This window comes from Euprymna scolopes, chromosome 7 (assembly GCF_053919585.1).
Source record: "Euprymna scolopes isolate OS-2025 chromosome 7, ASM5391958v1, whole genome shotgun sequence".
Classification (NCBI taxonomy): domain Eukaryota; kingdom Metazoa; phylum Mollusca; class Cephalopoda; order Sepiida; family Sepiolidae; genus Euprymna; species Euprymna scolopes.
The window spans coordinates 152,859,102-152,880,255 of record NC_136488.1 but is presented as its reverse complement, the minus strand read 5'-3'; the positions used below and the strand labels follow the sequence as shown (position 1 = coordinate 152,880,255).

The following is a 21,154-nucleotide window of genomic DNA, read 5'->3' as shown; positions in this document are numbered from 1 at the left end:
GACATGTTTGCTCGGAGGCTAAGAATTAAAACATGCATGCATATTTGTAATGTCGTTGTTCGATCGTCACCTGAAAAATTCCATAATTTTTAATTTTCACACTTTTACACCAATTTTCCCAGCTAAAGCCCAAATATAAAGTTTCGCATGAGTTTGAATACCCTATATATTAAGTTTCATGTCTGTAGACCAAAAACTGACTGGAGTTTGGTAGGCAAAATTTTTTAAACAAATATATATATGATTTGTGTTTACACAAGATACTCTGGTGGAAGCAAGTGAAAGAAAAGGGCTTGCTTTAAACATCTCAAAAACGGTAAGCATGACAGTATTTAAAAACATCCAAGCTCCAACGTCGCAATGTACCAGTTAAACAAGTTGATAAATTCAAATATCTGGGATACTGGATCACATCTGATGGAAGATGCACAACTGAAATACAAAGTCGCATAGCCGCAGTCAAAGTCACCTTCAAGAAACCTCGTCAGTCATGACCGACAGAAACATTAAAATAGACACCAAATTCAGAATAATCTGAATGTATGTATGGTCTGTTCTGTTATATGGTTGTGTCACCAACACCACGAGGAAAAGACTAGAAGCAATTGAAACTTGCTTACTGAGGAGAATTTTAAAGGTATCCTAGACAGTAAAGAAAACAAACCAGGAGGTATTAGAAATGATAAACACAGAAAGGTCTCTAATAAGAACAGTATGAAAAAGACAAATGAGATTCATGGCTATATCTGCAGAAAAAATAGAACAGACTAGCTTGATATGAAAGATCATAGATAGAAGAAGCAGAGGATTACAGCGAGAAACATACATTGACAGTCTGAATATCTGGGTAACATCAAAAATAATGAGCAACAATGAATTCATGAATGCTTCAAGAGAGAGAGATAGATGGAGAACCATAACCATCAATGTCTGTACCAGGCTGATGATGATTATGCAAGCATAAATCCTGTAGAATATGTGCATGAATATAATTACATGTAATAGTTACCTAAAGATGATCATCCCATAAGAAAATCAAAAAAACTAATAAGGAATTAATTAAAATGAATGTTTAAAAGAATATGCAAATTAGCTAGATCTTTTGAAGATGAATGCAATTTCATGACCTATATATAACAAAGTTGTATTTTCTTTTTAAATAAATAAAAAAAAGTTTGTTTTTTTTTCATATCAATATAAATACACAAAAAACAAATTTATAGGAGTATAGATTGTACTTAATTAAAAAAAAAAAAAATGACAAATACATAAAGATAGTTATGTATGCATCATGGAATGAAGATGTAATTTTATTCCAAAAAGTACGATTTTTTTATATATAAAATATTTTTTTTTTTATATAATTTTTAGCAATTCTAAGCATAAAATTGTGTTACAAGGCTGATTCTGATCTCAATAGTTCGAATTGAGTTGTTTCCCCTTATTTATAAAATAATGGTGGATGAAAAAATAGTGTCCTGTTTTATAATAAAATTTGATTTTCTTTGTTAAAATAAAACTACTTGATCGATTTGTGATTTTTTTTTAATACGACATGTTTATATTCCATGACGAGTACGTACATCATAAAGATTTGTCTGTATTTCCTGTATTTTTATTTTTTTAATTACGTTGAATTTTAACAACGAACCATTTTTTTTTTTTTTTTTTTTTCATATTTTGCTGATTATTTCCAGGGTCTGGATTGTGTTTCAATCATTGAAAGCTTAGCGCAAAAATTACGAGAAAACAAGCAACTCTATGGTGTAGTTGCCATAACAACAGCCAAGGTTCCTATTGTCAAATTTAAACTGAAGAACAGTAACTTAGAAGGAGATATCAGTTTGTATAACACGCTTGTAAGTATATTTTTTAAATTGTTTTATCTAACTTGAAACTTTTAGATATTATTAAAAATAAGTTGTTGGACAACAAATCAATAACTCATTGAATTACTAAAAAAAACTTAAGCATTTCACTCAATCTTTTTGATATTAGTATTTTTAAGATGAACCTCTTTACATTTTTCAAATTATCCTGGAGTATTATCGCTCTCTCTCTCTCTCTCTCTCTATATATATATATATATATATATATATATATATAAAGTGACCTTGTCTGTCGTTTTGCGGAATAGTTTTCACCAAACTACATCAATTTTTAGTATATAGATTTGATATATCAGGGATTCGGACATGTGGAACAAGTTCAATTTAGTTTTTAGCCAGTAAAAAATAGTTGCTAATGGGTCAAAATTGAAAAAAAATTAGAATTTAGTAGTCAACTGTGTTACTTCTACACATGTGCAAATATACATTTATACATTAGTCAGTTAATTTTTAAACTTTTCATATGCGCATGAATTTAGCTCAGATAGTAATGAATAATGCTGGAATGCAAAATGTTCTGGTTTTGATTCTAGCTGATGGCACCCAAATCATTTTTTTTTTTTTTTTTTTTTTAAACTTTTGAAATAACTACTATATATACTATATATTAATATAATATATACAATATAATAGTCCATAGAGAATTACCTCTATAATAGTAAATATGAGATCTACATTAATTAAAATTTATTTAAGTGTATTTCATGACCAAGCAACGCTGGGCAGCCTTCTAGTATTTTTATAATTTTAAAATAAAAACTGTTTATAATCTTTTTTTTTGTTAATAACCTAACTCTTGGGTTGTGTAATCATAAATATTGATTTCCTCTAGTATAGATCTCTTTATCCAGATGATCAGCTCTGAGGCCTAAGTATTGAGCTTGCATAACCAGCTCCTGTCATTTACTTATCTCAAGTTGGATCCTGATTGGCCAATATTGTGCTGTCTACTAGTACCATCAATCTTAATTTCTCCTTCTTCCCTGACTATGCAATTAAGGAAAATAATTACATCAACAATAAAATCTTAGAATCTCTGCATTTTCATAATAAACAGTGGGTGTTCCAAAAGTAATGCCTTCTATTTTTTTTTTTTTAATTTTTATTCCACCTGAATGGATTAGAGGGAATTGCATTCTTATGATAACTGAACTTATGCATTCATGACCTGAAAGCTTCATCTCTCTGTGGCAGATATTTATGGTTTGAGACTCTAAGAATGCAACCTCTGTCATGGATGGGTCTCAGAAGCAAAGATTCATCATTGAATTCCTTGCAAAACTGCATAGAGAAGGGTGACTATGTAGAAAAATAAATTCTGGAGCATAAAATGTCACTCATTTTAATCATACCACTTGTCGTATCTTTAATTTTTTCAGATAAAAGAAATATAGGAGGCTTTGCTTTTAAACTACCCTTGTAGTTGTTTTTTTTTTTTTCTGGATGATATTACAGGTATTATCTTGCTTAACCAAAAACTCTATTTTGACATTGAGATGTTTTGTGAACTATATTATTAATGTTTTATACTTGTGTCGTTTTATACAGAGACATGCAAAATGTTTACCTCCATAATATCATGTAAGAAGTGTAATTTAAAAAATGCTAACTACTTGTTTGTGATCTCAATTCTAACAATTTATGACTGCATGAGAATTGACGGCCTCCCTCCCCCCCAACTCTGCAAGAAAAGTTTTTATGGTGAAATACCATAACAATACATCAGATGTTTCTACTAAAAACAATTATGAACATTTTGCTGTATTGTAAACACTTGTTGAATCGAAAACTGTCACAAGTTTAATGTTAAACTTGTTAGCTTTATTAATAACTGGATTTAATTTCTTTTATCTGGTAGATTTTTAAGTTAAAAATGCCTTAAAAGCACGGTAAACATTTTAATAAGTATGATTATTAACTCTTATCAGTTTATTTTTTCTATTAATGAAAAATATGGAAATTGATATCTTAATTTTTTACAATTTTATCATGTACCGTTTTTTTTTGTTTTTTTTTTTACAGGCTCAGCATAATACGAAACTGCTGAAAATGTACACACAAATTGATGATAGAGTAGCAATACTTGGTTATGCTCTCAAAGTTTTTGCCAAGGTATCTTATATGCCATGATTGTTTTGTTTTTTTTTTTGTTTTTTTTTTCCACATTAAACTAGTGTCTGTTCTACCGAAAATGAGGGTATATTTTTTCATTGCTTCTCAACTTGCCTACAAGTTTTATAATTAAAGTCACTTCAAAAAAAAAGCAAAAAAAAAAAAAAATTCAGCTGTCTTTTTTTTTCTTTTTATACAAAAAAAAAATACTAATACTTCAAATTAGCTGCTACCAATGCTTGGTATGATTTCTCTTGGTGGACAGATACACATAGCAATATAAACATTTTAGTATAAATTACAAACGCATATAGAATGAAAATTTACTGTTTATGCAAAAAAAAAACAAAAAAAAAAAAACGTCTGTATGAAACAAAACCAAACTCCCTTTTACTCTACAAACTTTGGCTCTCAACTAATAAGTTGAATGATTAAATTCATTTTGGGCAGGAAAAATAGTCACCTTGCTTAAAATGGTGTTTCATACCAATAGTTCAATTAGCTACAGCTAATATTTGTGTTCACTTCAATATATACTGAATTATCTCCCTTAATCTTACATGTAAAGGAAGATCTGTGCTTGTTTATATTAATCTTTTAAACTAACACATTTCAGGTGAAAACATTATGTACTTGCATGTCATGTCAAAACTAAGCAGGGTTCGCTCGCTGACAGACGCGAAAATTTTGAAAATGGGCAAACAATATAAGCTAAGTTTAATTTAACAAATCCTAATATTACCAAAATGGCAACTGCTTTTTTTTTTTTTTTTTTTTTTTTTTTTTTTTCTAAAATTTTGACTAATGTATTTTAACTATATGCGCATATATTGTCTTTAACTCTTTGCTTCCATGCGAGTCGTTTCTTATTACTTTATTTTTTATTTATTTATTCACTTTGTTTGTTTATTTCTCGTTTTGCTTTTACCAACTGTGTATACCTTCTCTTTAAATGTATTTATTTAATGCATTTTAATTACATATGCGTAAAAATGGTCTCTAACACTTAGTCCGACGCGAGCCGTTTTTAAGGTCAGAACTCTACTCGAAAACGAATAGCCTATGCAAGAATATAGAACAGAGCTAGGACCAACTTTCTTACTACTATAGAAGGCAGAAGATTAACCTAAATAAAAAAATAAAAAAGAATAAAGAATAAAAGGGAAAAAGAAAAAAAAAAAAAGTAAAATTACCAGACACATGTGCGCACTAAACTATAAATAGATATAAAATCCGGGGAAAGGAAGTGAAGCCGACACACTAAGCAGGGTTCGCTCGCTGACAGACGCGAAAATTTTGAAAATGGGCAAACAATATAAGCTAAGTTTAATTTAACAAATCCTAATATTACCAAAATGGCAACTGCTTTTTTTTTTTTTTTTTTTTTTTTTTTTTTTTTCTAAAATTTTGACTAATGTATTTTAACTATATGCGCATATATTGTCTTTAACTCTTTGCTTCCATGCGAGTCGTTTCTTATTACTTTATTTTTTATTTATTTATTCACTTTGTTTGTTTATTTCTCGTTTTGCTTTTACCAACTGTGTATACCTTCTCTTTAAATGTATTTATTTAATGCATTTTAATTACATATGCGTAAAAATGGTCTCTAACACTTAGTCCGACGCGAGCCGTTTTTAAGGTCAGAACTCTACTCGAAAACGAATAGCCTATGCAAGAATATAGAACAGAGCTAGGACCAACTTTCTTACTACTATAGAAGGCAGAAGATTAACCTAAATAAAAAAATAAAAAAGAATAAAGAATAAAAGGGAAAAAGAAAAAAAAAAAAAGTAAAATTACCAGACACATGTGCGCACTAAACTATAAATAGATATAAAATCCGGGGAAAGGAAGTGAAGCCGACACACTAAGCAGGGTTCGCTCGCTGACAGACGCGAAAATTTTGAAAATGGGCAAACAATATAAGCTAAGTTTAATTTAACAAATCCTAATATTACCAAAATGGCAACTGCTTTTTTTTTTTTTTTTTTTTTTTTTTTTTTTTTTTTCTAAAATTTTGACTAATGTATTTTAACTATATGCGCATATATTGTCTTTAACTCTTTGCTTCCATGCGAGTCGTTTCTTATTACTTTATTTTTTATTTATTTATTCACTTTGTTTGTTTATTTCTCGTTTTGCTTTTACCAACTGTGTATACCTTCTCTTTAAATGTATTTATTTAATGCATTTTAATTACATATGCGTAAAAATGGTCTCTAACACTTAGTCCGACGCGAGCCGTTTTTAAGGTCAGAACTCTACTCGAAAACGAATAGCCTATGCAAGAATATAGAACAGAGCTAGGACCAACTTTCTTACTACTATAGAAGGCAGAAGATTAACCTAAATAAAAAAATAAAAAAGAATAAAGAATAAAAGGGAAAAAGAAAAAAAAAAAAAGTAAAATTACCAGACACATGTGCGCACTAAACTATAAATAGATATAAAATCCGGGGAAAGGAAGTGAAGCCGACACACTAAGCAGGGTTCGCTCGCTGACAGACGCGAAAATTTTGAAAATGGGCAAACAATATAAGCTAAGTTTAATTTAACAAATCCTAATATTACCAAAATGGCAACTGCTTTTTTTTTTTTTTTTTTTTTTTTTTTTTTTTTTTTTTTTCTAAAATTTTGACTAATGTATTTTAACTATATGCGCATATATTGTCTTTAACTCTTTGCTTCCATGCGAGTCGTTTCTTATTACTTTATTTTTTATTTATTTATTCACTTTGTTTGTTTATTTCTCGTTTTGCTTTTACCAACTGTGTATACCTTCTCTTTAAATGTATTTATTTAATGCATTTTAATTACATATGCGTAAAAATGGTCTCTAACACTTAGTCCGACGCGAGCCGTTTTTAAGGTCAGAACTCTACTCGAAAACGAATAGCCTATGCAAGAATATAGAACAGAGCTAGGACCAACTTTCTTACTACTATAGAAGGCAGAAGATTAACCTAAATAAAAAAATAAAAAAGAATAAAGAATAAAAGGGAAAAAGAAAAAAAAAAAAAGTAAAATTACCAGACACATGTGCGCACTAAACTATAAATAGATATAAAATCCGGGGAAAGGAAGTGAAGCCGACACACTAAGCAGGGTTCGCTCGCTGACAGACGCGAAAATTTTGAAAATGGGCAAACAATATAAGCTAAGTTTAATTTAACAAATCCTAATATTACCAAAATGGCAACTGCTTTTTTTTTTTTTTTTTTTTTTTTTTTTTTTTTTTTTTTCTAAAATTTTGACTAATGTATTTTAACTATATGCGCATATATTGTCTTTAACTCTTTGCTTCCATGCGAGTCGTTTCTTATTACTTTATTTTTTATTTATTTATTCACTTTGTTTGTTTATTTCTCGTTTTGCTTTTACCAACTGTGTATACCTTCTCTTTAAATGTATTTATTTAATGCATTTTAATTACATATGCGTAAAAATGGTCTCTAACACTTAGTCCGACGCGAGCCGTTTTTAAGGTCAGAACTCTACTCGAAAACGAATAGCCTATGCAAGAATATAGAACAGAGCTAGGACCAACTTTCTTACTACTATAGAAGGCAGAAGAACTTTATTTAAGTAGTATACTTAATATATGCAATCACCGTACGCTTGCTTGTATGTAAGTGTCCTCCATGATACCCATACCATACCAAACCACTGCACGTGGCTCATAATTTGACTGGCACTATATTTTTAACTGCAATACACATAATCCCAGCTGTGATACTAGGGCTAATTTTCTGAATAGATGCAACACTCTGCGCCTGACCTTAATGACTACAATCCCAAATCCCAACGAATTAGCTGTCCCTATAACTGGGAGGGAAAAACCCAATAGCTAGCTACGAAATCCTATACATTTTACCTCCAAGACGATTGCGTTTGTCTTACCTGCATGCATAAAAAAAAAAAAAAAAAAAAAAAAAAAAAAAAAAAAAAAAAAAATTTCCTCCCTTCTTCAGACTAAACCTTACCTGTAACTCAAAAATCCTAATGGAAATCCATCTGTAAATAAATAACCCCTCTGCTCTTGAACGCTAACAATCTACTCCTTCCAACCTATCCGCCACTAAACTCCCACATTGCTCCGGTGCTCCGCATCTGTAGTTGAATCGCTAACTTCCAGCCCCTAATCCCTCACATGCAAACTGTTTTAATAACCATCACTAAACATCTATACATTTCTACCTCTAAGGCATGCATTACAGCTCATTCCTATCCAGTAAGGGACTTAACAGCCTATGCACACAAAGGCAGGTACTTAACAGCCAAAGTACCCAGAAACAAAGCGATATGCACTACACAACTGTCTCGAGTTTTGCAACGATTAATTACGATATTGAAACGACACTCCTTGTTATGCAAAACGCCCCATGACTCTTACTAAAAAATACCTACAACTCCAACTCTATTCGCACCTACTGAAAACCTGCCCATATATATCTATTCACCTAATTACGCATGACTCAATACTTGCTGTCTTATCCATGCTATATTGCACTTACATCTTAACCCTCCTATCATCTAAAATAGCTCGGGCACAACTCGTAGCTCAATTCTTAATACCTACTCATACTGTAACACTATACTAGACCTAAGCTAACATTAATAAAATAAAAAAAAAGGGTACGACTAAAATCACATTATCTCCTCCCTAACAAGCCCTCTTACAAACACAGACGCTTACACTGCATGAACTTCACCCACCCCCTTTATCCATTAACAAGTAAATAGCATGTCCCTAAATCACTATGAGGAGTGTAACTAATCAGTAGATATAATCCCCAACAAACTAACCCAGTAACACTAACAACGCGGGGTCGCAGAAATACCTGGATTAGAACCTAGGCGCGGAGAAAACCCTCTCAGGGCTGACGGACCCAGTAGATCTTCCCAGATCATCCGTCTAGGAGAAGGAAAACTCTGAAACTAAACCAAAGGGGAGAGAGGCCTCTTCAGTCTTGGATGACAACCTTCCTAGAGCTGGTGACTCAAACAAATTCACCGGTTTGCAAACCTAAATTGCTTAAGGAGTAGATAGGCTCTGTCTATCGCCCGGCTTCCATACTCCTTCTTTGCCTATTAGACAAGCGCAGAGACACTATCTCAGTGATTCGACAGAAACACCCAGCGGTAGATCTTGTTTCCTGGCTAGGGCAATGAACGCCGTTCTTCCCCATTCCCAGCATGCCCCACCCCTAAAACTGAACATTTGGGAGTGCTTGAGTATAAGATATGCCTGAGCAGTTAGATTGGGTTGACCTTCTCCTAAAGGGTTGAGGGTACCGGATTGACAGTTCCTGGCTGCTGTTCCCGACTGGTAGTACAGGAGCCCTAACTCTTTGGTAGCGCTTAGAGCGGCTGCTCCATCAACAGTTGAATAATATCGGGTTGTTTGCAGTGCCATGACGCGCATGGAAAGGGACCCTGCACTCATCCCCGGTGGGCTTTCCTGAGGCCACAATCCTAATTGGAGAAAGGTCAGCTGATGGTCTACTTGTGATGCATGTCTGAAGCTCCGCATAACCTCTTGCTTAGCTCCCCCTTACCGAAACTCTTAAAAAAAAAATATGACGACAGTACAATCTAAAAATAAGCTTAAACCAGGATTAGGGACAAACAAATTCAACTTGCCTCCTCCCTTGAGGCTCTCATTCACAAATATCCGTGGGCTTAGAACTAACTTAGCTGATGTTGAAGCATTTCTCTTAACAAATACCCCGGATATCTTAGCACTAAGTGAGACTAACCTACACTCCTCCATTCCCTCTAACCACTTTAACATGCCTGGATATCTCCCACTCTGCCGTAAGGACTCTGACAGACATATGCACGGACTTGGAGTTTACATTCGTAATACCCTTCCCTTGACTAGAGAAACAAACCTAGAAACAGATGATCAAGCCTTTATGTGCTTTAGACTAAACGTGCAACACAGTATTAGCTACTATTATTTTCTCTACCGCTCTCCCTCGACTCAGGACTGCTCCATAATAAACAAAGTATCTGACAGCATAGACACGGCACTGTCCCTCGACACTAGCGCACAAATACATGTGTTTGGTGACTTTAATGTCCACCACAAAAACTGGCTTGGATTCTCTGCTCACACAGATGCAGCGGGCAGCACAACCCATAGCTTCGCTATATCTCACTCCCTATCACAAATTGTTACATTTCCAACCCGTTTCCCTGACCAGGAAGAACAACACGCATCACTTCTAGATCTGTTTTTGACCACAGTTCCCGATGACTGCATAGCGAAGGCCCACAGCCCACTCGGGAACGCTGATCATGCAGTGATAATGGTTGAAATCGCCCTAAACTCTAGACCCAAAACTGAAGAGCCAGTGCTCAAAACAACGAGATATTATAATAAGGCTGACTGGGAAGCCATCAGGGAACTAATTAGAGATGCTCCATGGAAAAATATTTTCTCTCTCCCTGCTGAACAGTGTGCAAACGAGACCACTGACTGGTTCAAAACTGCAATCGAAGCGCATGTTCCCATGCGGAAATTTTATAGTAAGCCCCACTCTGCCCAATGGTTTACGTCGACTTGTGCAACTGCCATTACTCAAAAGCAGCATGCATACCGTAGGTTTAACCGACATAAGTCCAGTTCAAACAGACTGAAGTATATAGAAGCTAGAAATAACGTTAAGAAAGAAATAGCGACAGCTAAGAGAGAACTTACGGAAACCACTAAAAAGCGCATCGAAGCACAAAAACTAGGAACTCGAGACTTCTGGAAAATCTACAACAGTGTAGTAAATAATGGGCAATCGACAATTCCCCCACTAACCAACAATCACGAGGTTGTCTCCTCAGCAACCGACAAGGCTAACATGCTTGCCAGTCGGTTTGCCTCAAACTCCACACTGGACCCTTCCAACCACCCCCTACCTGACTTTCCTATGCGGACAGACGCCACACTAGACGATCTGAAAACCACCCCTGCTCAGGTGCATGCTATCATAAAAAACCTTGACACCTCAAAAGCATGTGGACCCGATCTTATCCCAGCTGTGCTATTAAAAAAGTGCTCAGCCGAAGTAGCTCCAGTTCTCTCCAAACTCTACAACAAATGTCTTAATGAAGCTTGCTTTCCGGGCTGTTGGAAAACTGCTTCTGTTGTACCAGTATTCAAGAATTCTGGTGAAAGGACAGACCCATCAAATTATCGCCCCATTAGCCTCCTTCCACTTTTTGCCAAAATATTTGAGACCATAATTAACCACGCTCTAATCCATCATCTTACAGATGCTAAACTACTGACTGACAAACAATATGGATTTAGACAAGCCCGTTCCACAGCAGACATCCTCACCGTGATCTCTGAACGTATATACCAATCACTGGACAAAGCGGGGGAAGGCAGAGCGGTAGCTCTAGATATATCTAAGGCTTTTGACAGGGTATGGCATGAGGGTCTCCTCAGTAAAATCAGATCATACGGTATCACTGGTAGAATACTTAACATAATTAAATCCTTCTTAGATAAGAGAAAAATCCAGGTAGTCCTCGACGGTCGCACATCTAAACAATATGATATAAATGCGGGAGTGCCCCAGGGTTCTATCCTTGGACCTCTATTGTTCCTGATATTCATAAATGACCTCCCCGACAACATTGCCTCTGAGATGGGTATATATGCTGATGACACTACACTCTATGGCAGACACGACAGGAAGACGAATGAACACATTTCTAAAGAAATAGCAGAAACACTAGAGGAAGACCTCCAATCTGTAGTGGAATGGGGACAAAAGTGGTTGGTCGCGTTCAATGCTGCCAAGACTAAACTAGTTTCATTCAATAATTACAAGAAACCCTCTCTACCACCAATAGCAATGGCCAACGACTCTTTATCTGAGAGTCCATCTTTCAAACTCCTTGGCCTAACGTTCACAGGAAACATGAGTTGGAACAATTACATTGAAGGCATTGCCAGGGCCGCTGCAAGAAAGGTGGGCTCTCTCTACCGTGCTAGAAAACTACTAACACCCGAAAGTATCCTGTACCTCTATAAGGCCACCATTCGCCCATGTATGGAGTATTGCTGCCACATCTGGGCTGGTGCATCTGCTACTAGTCTCTCGCTCCTTGACAAGGTTCAAAAGAGAGTCGCAAATCTGATAGGCCCTGAACTGGCATCTAAGCTTCAGCCTCTGTCCCATCGACGAAATGTTGCATCCCTCTGCCTGTTCTACAAGTATTTTAGTGGTGAATGCTCTGATGAACTGCAATCACTTGTGCCCCCACGACGCGAGCACCCTCGACAAACCCGACAGGCTACTAGATCCCACCCCCACACTGTAGAGGTCCCTAGATGTAAAAGATCTTTTTACTCCAATAGTTTCTTCCCCAGAACCGCAAGACTCTGGAATTCCATTCCAGGTCCCTGCTTCCCCAACAGTACTGACGTGCAGAAGTTCAAGTGTAACGTGAACCGACACCTTGCTGCCCAAATCCCTACATAGTACCCCAGTAGTTGTTGCCCCTGATAGTAGCCCCCTACACCAAAGTGGCAATTTGCCTTGTTTGGGGTGAAAATGTAATAAAAAAAAAAAAAAAAAAAAAAAAAAATTAGTAAAAATTCCAAAAATTATGAAAAAAAAATGATCCAGTAAATGAGTTGCTAGAAGTACTTTAAATAAAAATTCGGTACTTGTGCAGTTTAATCAAGACATAAAAAAAATGAAAATATCGAAGAAAAAAAAAAAAAAGGTTATATCGTACTTATTTGTTTTGGACTGAAGATCTCTGAAAAAAAATTTCACTTAATTTGACTGAGTAATTTTTTTTTACAGTATAAAAACGTTTTTATGAGAGTGCGTTGAAGTCAGCCATTTTGAAATTTATTGAACACGCCATGGGGAGATAACTCCAGTTAAAGCGCTGACACCCCCTCCCCATTTTTAATACTAGCTTTTCTTCCTAAACATCGAACCTTTTAGTCGGTATCATAAATTGTTTTTTCGCTGTAAAAAAAACTACTTGATGAAATTAAGTGAAATTCTTTTTCAGAGAACTTCGTTCCATAACGGATACATACAATTTAAACTTTTTTCAATATTTTCATTTTTTAATGTCTTCATTAAACTGTACAAGTACCAAAAAATCAGCCACAAATACGATAAGTATTTAGGATAGCGGTACAGATAAAAAATCAAGGATTTAGTCCAAATTATATATTGCAGTTACCTCTCCTTACCTTTGCAAACTCCCTACCATTAAAACATGCGTTAAAACTAAACAAATCACTAAACTCAAATATTTTAAGTTTAATTTTTCTATCAGATCATTTTGTAGTAATTATGGAATTTATACTAATTTCGGCACGACACATAAGTATGTCATGTTTCACCTGGAATGTGTTGGTTTAGAAGACCACCAACATAAACAAGCATCGGAATATCCATTAATACGTACAGATAATGAAATAAACAAAATGTGCAGTAAAGAGAGTTCTGTTTTTTAAACCTGTAACATTTTATTTATTATTTATTTATTATTTTATTTATTTTTATTTTATTTTAATTTTTTTTTAGGTGTGTGAAATTGGAGATGCATCAAAGGGTAGTCTTTCCTCGTACGCTTACATCCTCATGTTACTACATTATCTACAACAGTGTGATCCTCCAGTGATTCCTGTTCTACAAGAGGTTAGTTACATTACCATTATGTTAAGTTATTACTTATACAAAAATTATATTTACAATCTAATGTGTTGGAATTTTAGAGTAGGATTGCATTTTTTTTTTTAATTTTTTATTAAATTGTCAAATTGTTATTGAATTTTTTCTGAAAGTGACATTTTTTTTACAAACATGTAAATTTATAACTTATGCTATTATATAACATTATTTCTGGTTGTGTGTTTGTAAAATGCAAAATGAATTGTATGCTATTCATGTGCACAAGTTATGTGATTAATTGATTTACAGTAAACTTGTATCTTATAAAAAATGTAATCATTTTTTTTAATTAATAGTAGGTTAAATAAATTTAAAAAATTTTTTAAAATATTTTACAGATGTGAGTTAATGCTCTGAAATATTAATTTATATTCAAGACAAATGTCAAGAATTACATCTATTAAGCAAGGGAACAATTTTTGAACAAGTTTCCAGCTCAGGTTATGAACAACAAAAGCATACAGTATTTTAGGACGGAATTAAATGAATTAAAAAAAAAAAATAATAATCGACTTAAGAGAACATTTTAACATCTGTGTATAGATATTAAGTGCTTATTTAGTATTACTTTTGATTAAAAAAAAAAAAGTACAGAAAAATCTTCATGTTTGTACTCATCATGTAATAAAGATGTCATATTCCAAAAATCCTGTAAATTCATCAGGTATTTTTTTTTTTTTTTTTTTTTAGATCAAATTTTATGACTTTTAGCCTTTTTAGCAATTTAAGTTATAATTTTGAATACATACAAAATCTCGCTAGTTGAATAGTTATCGCCTTTGAATGTTAACACATTCCTCAAAAAATATGGTGGCCCGTCCTCATCTCACTTCCTCATAAAATTTGATTTTCTCAGTTAAAAAAAAAACTACTTGATCAATTTATGATTTTTGGAATATGACATCTTTGTTCCGAGAAAGATTTTTCTGCATTTTTGTTTAAGTATGATTCTAAATAAGCACCTGATATTTTATTATTACTTTAAAATGTTCTGCACATTTTTTCCTCTAGTTTTAAGAAATTGACTTCCAAACCAGCCTTTCTCTGGGCGGTTCTTTATTGATCTCTCTTTCTCTAAACTCATTTTCATCACTGCCATGTTTCTTTTAGCTTTCCCCTATAAACTCTATCTTAACTGTTCTATATCAACTAACTTAATAACTCATCCATTCTTTCAATGTGTTCAAACTTTTGACGTCTCCTGTTCTGCACACATCTCCCTCACTCTTAAAAGTTTGACAACATAAATTTATCTTTAAGTATATGCAACCATTTTATCATCTTGAGCTGTAACACTTAGTCATGTGATTAGGGATTTGTGGTCTTTATTTTATGTCGTGTAATAATTTCTATATCAAGAAAATTGTGTGATCATTTCTGATCTGTTCCCCATAATCATATATATATAGTAGTAGTGTTCATGTGTACAATTCCTACCGCCCACACCACTGGATTGATCATGACCAAACCTGGCATGATGATGATCCCTCAGTTAGGGATGGTGCACATCAAGTTGGGGTTCGTCACCATCCAGGGGTCTGCACCATGGCGCCGGCCAACTTTGTCAATTTGAATAAGATCACCCCCCCCCCCTCCACCCCTCCCATCCCCTCAACCAATTAAACAAATGTTAACCATCGTGATTCTTTGTAATTGTTGTTTCAATTTTTATGCGTAACAATACAAGTGTAAACTTTGATATAATCGATTTGCTTTTAAGTTCACAGTTGGATATCAATCACTTCAGGAAGTAGTTAAAAAATTTTTTAAAACCTTAAGAAATAGTTGCTCTTAACATCCACTTACTGCAAGGGTGCCTGCAGAGCGGGTACCCAAACGTACAGTAAAGTCCTGCACGAAGCATGGGACCTTAGTATTATATATATATATATATGTTTATATTAGAATATAATTTCAAATACTGTAAATTAAGAATTTACAAGTTTTTTTATTTGACAAGCCATACTCGATGCACAATTACAAAAATTTCTTACTCCGTGGAGTTTCAAAGAATGCCTTTTCTTGAGAGGAAAGGTGTTAGCAAAATATTATCTATAAAAAAAAAGGATAATTTTTGCTGTTAAATGCATAAATTGAAACTGTAATGTATGAAGCAAATCATTTGTAGAAAAGATAATGAAAAAAGTTGAAAATACGATACATATACGATAAATAATTTTATGCTATGAAATGAGGTAAAAAGTTCACTTTTTCATAATAAAGAGACTGATTACTTAATATTCATCGTCTTTTCTTCTCACAATCCAGTAAATCAATTTTTTCTTTTCAAACAAGGCATATTGCCATTGATGTTAGAGGCTACTATGAATTAGATTTATAGAGAGCATTCTAAGTAGAGAGTTGTGCAGTAAGATGTCTGTTCACATATTTAAATTTCTGCATGTTGGTACTAACAGAAGCAGGAAGGGAGGTTAAAATTTGACTGATTCAAGGAAAGAATCGATTAGAGTAGAAAGTATTGTAGCATATGGGTACCTTTTACAGTGAAGGGCTAAGATTTTTCTATTAATAAGGTTGGTTAAAGGGTATTAATGTTGACAAAGATACACCACTATAGTGATGGAACAGAGACTGGAGCTTGATAGACAGTATGGGATCTAATTAGATTAAAGAATTTTTTGCAGACTGTCCAAGAAAGAGACGAGCGATTGATGCACCAGCTCAGATGTGGTAACAATTGTAGTACTTACCAACACAACAAACGCCCTCGTGTTTGTGCCTTGTATAGGCATGCGCGACAACAAAACTTGGGTTTTTATAAGCGGAAGTCTCGAGGTTGTCAGGAATCTACAGGCGCATGCGCAAGAGAAGGGATTGAGATAGTGGTATAAAGGCAGGTCGAGTGAGAAGGTTATTGTTGTTGTTGTCATTGGACGTTACAGTGACGCGTGCGTTAGCAGGTGATTAAGAGGCGGTTTATTTTTGTGTGTCAAGTCGCGCACCTCGGTGAAGGTCATATAAATCGTTCACCTCGGTGAAGGTGAAGGTCATATAAATCGTTCACCTCGGTGAAGGTGAAGGTCATATAAATCGTTCACCTCGGTGAAGGTGAAGGTCATATAAATCGTTCACCTCGGTGAAGGTCATATAAATCGTTCACCTCGGTGAAGGTCATAAGCTATTTCGGCAGTGTACGTCTCAATGTATCTATTGAGTTCACGATAGTCCAGCACCGGACGAACTTTTGATTTGTTATGCTGGACTACCGCCATTAAGGGAATCAGACCCTTGGGTGGTCCCAGCTTGTTGGGGTAGAGGATCAGCCATCCATCCTGGATCTATGCCTCAAGTTCCTTCTCGTATTCATTACGGGCCTCGTCGGGTATCGAGTACTCTGCAATGCTATTCTTGAGTTCGGTTGGCGCCCTTCCTTCTGTCCACTTCCACGATGCAGTCCATGCTTTTTGGTGAGGGTCGTAGTCCACCTTAAAATCAGGCCGATCAATGTGAACTGCAGCACACACTGGGGTTTCCAAAAATCGCACAGTCCCATCTCTTCCGATAACCACTCCCCCAGTGCCTTAATAGCATCATATCCCAACAGTACATCGAATCCCAGCAAATCCCCTCGCATCACCAGCACATTAATGTTTGCGGCCACACCAGAGTCTGTGTGGACTTTGACAGTTCCGGCTCCACAGCAAGCTTGCGTATTGCCACCTATTGTGGTTACTTTGATGTTCTGCTTTGTCCAGTTTCGACACAACTTGGCACTCATGATGGTGTGTGAGCACCCGGAGTCGAGAAGAGCTGAACAAAGCACTTGGTCCACGTAATCATTTATTGTCGGTTGCGCCTCAATTAAATCTTGTCCGGGGAACAGGGCGGCGCTGACGTCCTGCCCCCTGATGCATTTCCCGCAAACGTCCAATCCTAATACCCGTGCTCCATCCCTCAGACGTTCGGGATCCTTGCACTCCAACCCGAATTGACATACACATCATCAATATAAGCCGATATTGCGTCCTCAGTGGTCTTTTCCTGGGACAACACTGCATTTACGATGGTCTTCATGATTTGCGGTGCCACATTCAGCCCAAAGCCAAGCCGAGTAAGGCAGTATCTCTGACCCCCGGAACCACACTGTCTGGAATGGCCACAATGTCTCATCCACTCGCACCTGCAAATAAGCCTTCCGCAAGTCTACTATAGACACATTGGAGCCCTTCTGGCGCCATTCTCTCAGCTTGCTGGCGCACACGTCAGCATCGACAGTGTACGTCTCAATGAATCTATTGAGTTCACGATAGTCAGGAAAAGACCACTGAGGACGCAACATCGGCCTATATTGATGATGCGTATGTCAATGAAGACGTACAATCTGCGCATGTCAGAGAAAAGTTAGCTCAATTCGGGTTGGAGTGCAAGGATCCCGAACGTCTGAGGGATGGAGCACGGGTATTAGGATTGGACGTTTGCGGGAAATGCATCAGGGGGCAGGACGTCAGCGCCACCCTGTTCCCCGGACAAGATTTAATTGAGGCGCAACCGACAATAAATGTGTACGTGGACCAAGTGCTTTGTTCGGCTCTTCTCGACTCCGGGTGCTCACACACCATCATGAGTGCCAAATTGTGTCGAAACTGGATCAGAACCAGAACCAGAACCACACCCAGAACCAGAACCTGAACCTGAACCTGAATCCGAGAGTGTAAATACCACCCTTCGCAGAAGCCAACGAACTAAGAGGCCACCCCCGGAGTGCACTCTATGTGATCATCAGATCAGGGGGGAGTGTAGTACTTACCAACACAACAAACGCCCTCGTGTGTGTGCCTTGTATAGGCATGCGCGACAACAAAACTTGGGTTTTTATAAGCGGAAGTCTCGAGGTTGTCAGGAATCTGCATGCGCAAGAGAAGTGATTGAGATAGTGGTATAAAGGCAGGTCGAGTGAGAAGGTTGTTGTTGTCATTGGACGTTACAGTGACGCGTGCGTTAGCAGGTGATTAAGAGGCGGTTTATTTTTGTGTGTCAAGTCGCGCACCTCGGTGAAGGTCATATAAATCGTTCACCTCGGTGAAGGTGAAGGTCATGAGCTTGATAGACAGTATGGGATCTAATTAGATTAAAGAATTTTTTGCAGACTTTCCAAGAAAGAGACGAGTGATTGATGCACCAGCTCAGATGTGGTAACAATGCTCCATGCGTGGGCGAATGGTGGCTTTGTAGAGATATAGAATAATGGCAGGTGTGAGAAGTTTTCTGGTCCCATAGAGATGCAGTCTTTGTACCAGACTTGGAAATACCTTCTATGTATTTATTCCAATTCATAATACCTGAGAATGTTGGGCTGAGGAATTTGAACATTGATTCTCAAGAAAGGTAATTATTACATTTTTTTTAAAAAAACTATTATTTAAAATGCATCTATTAATAAATTGAGATTATTTTTGTTGTTTCAGTTACATGAGGATGAGAAGCCTGTCACTATGGTAGATGGCTGGAATGCTTGGTTTTATGATGATTTTGATAATTTGGTAAGTTTTGAGTTTTTTTTTGTTGTTTTTTTAAAGTTTAGCCTTTTGTTTTTTTTTCATATTTTATATTGAAATAATTATAAACTTGAAAAATAAAATCTTTTCCAACTCAACATTTATTTCTGATTTCTGTAAATAAATTAAAAAAAAAAAAATTTTTTTGAAAAGAAAAAAAAAAACGCTAAAATTAAAAGTACAGTACATTTATCATGTGAATATAATATTTTATTAATTTTTTGATATATTTTGTATTTTCAATGGAATGAATAAAAGCTGAAGTTAATTTGTATTTGGATTATTCCAGCTACTGTTCTCATCTTGAATGTTATTTTCACAACATTTAAGCTGATGTAACTTCATACCTTCTTCAGGTGTATCTGTGCTAATGCAGAGTGATCCGCACTATTTTTTAAATCGTATTTCCACATTTAATTAAAGTTTTATGATGTTTTTTATTCAATTGTAAGGTTAAAGTAGAGAATAGGAGTCAAACACCCTCCCCTCCCAATCTTAAGAATGGCTTTTTAAATGTTATTTCAGCACGGATCACTCTGCATGAATACCAGTGTATCTTGTGAACCTCAATCTTTTGGTCAAACTCTGGAATATGCACAGAATTTCAAATGAAACCCTTTCTTTAATCCATAGGGGTAGAGTATTCTTGTTCTGTTAGCCATGACTGGGTAGAAATCCCATGTAATTTGCAACTATATTTTGAGTGTTGTTCGCACTGCGAATCAAACCATCAACTAGTGTTTGTTTATTTTGTCTGTATTACGCATATATTTGTTTTTTTAATAAGTGTAATCTATTTACATAAAACAAATTTGTCTCTGTCTATGTGTAAATATTTAACCACTAAACTCTGAAGCTACTGGTCACATAACACTGAAAATAATAATCATACATTAAGGATGATTTATAACGAGGAAAATCTTTGTTTGGATGGATGAATGTGTTAACATGTATCGGGAAGTTGAAATACAAAATGTTAATTTCAACTTGTCAATTTTTATTTCCTTCTGCACATCCTCAAATTCAATTCATTTCACGTTTACCTTTCCTATCTTTCTCTCGATAACTACATCAGTAAGGAATGTGGCTGGAGGATTAAATGTTTAAAATCGATTCTAGCTGATGGCACTGAAGTTGTTCTTTTTTTTAACTTTTGAAATTAGTACTATATATTAGATACTAATATTCAATAGAGAATTTGCTCTGTAATAATAAATACAAAATTTGAATGAATTAAGTACTTTATCCATTATACCACAGGTGCACAAGGATACATTTGAAGAAGGTCAGAGGTTATATCAGCTGAAATGTCAAAATAAGCCTCATGATGAGAATAGTAATCCAAATAATATGAATCGTCAATCCTCATCTCAAAAATTCTTAAGCGTAATTGAAATTTTGTTGGATTCTTGATAGAATAATTCATTTTATTATAAAAACTTTTCTTTTTTTTTTGTTTAGAAAAATACTTGGAAACACTATGGCCAAAACAAGTTATCTGTTGCAGAGTTGTGGATAGGATTGTTCATTTTCTATACAGAGAAGTTTGACCTGCAAATGGTAGTCACAATACGTCAGCATTCGCCATTGACGAGATTTGAAAAACTTTGGAACGGGAAGTGTTTAGCCATTGAAGGTTTGTATTGAATTTCTTACATGTCTTTTGCATATATCCATTTCATTTTTGTTTAATATGAATTTTTGGTGCTAATGCACTTACTGATCCACGCTATTTTTTAAATCGTATTTCCAAGTTTAATTAAAGTTTTGTGATGTTTTTTTTTATTCAATTGTAAGGTTAAAGTACAGAATAGGTACAAAACACCCTCCCCTCCCCATGTTAAGAATGCCTTTTTAAATAAGAACGTTATTAGTTCAACACGGATCAATAAGTGCATGAGTACCGAATTTTCAACGCCTACTG

General features: G+C 35.2%; 1 protein-coding gene across 3 annotated transcripts in view; it reads left to right on the top strand.

Annotated features, from left to right (window-relative positions):
* LOC145280190 (terminal uridylyltransferase 4-like) overlaps positions 1–21,154 on the top strand; it is a 151,938-nt gene that overhangs the window by 88,707 nt on the left and 42,077 nt on the right. For all 3 annotated transcript variants that reach the window (XR_013868568.1, XM_080131953.1, XM_080131954.1), the window contains exons 16-20: positions 1,698–1,859; positions 3,912–4,001; positions 13,568–13,681; positions 19,141–19,215; positions 20,692–20,866. Coding sequence is in view for 2 of the 3 variants with exons in the window: in XM_080131953.1 (XP_079988079.1) it covers positions 1,698–1,859; positions 3,912–4,001; positions 13,568–13,681; positions 19,141–19,215; positions 20,692–20,866 (616 nt within the window). In the remaining variant the exon portion in view is untranslated. The remainder of the gene's footprint in view (positions 1–1,697; positions 1,860–3,911; positions 4,002–13,567; positions 13,682–19,140; positions 19,216–20,691; positions 20,867–21,154) is intronic.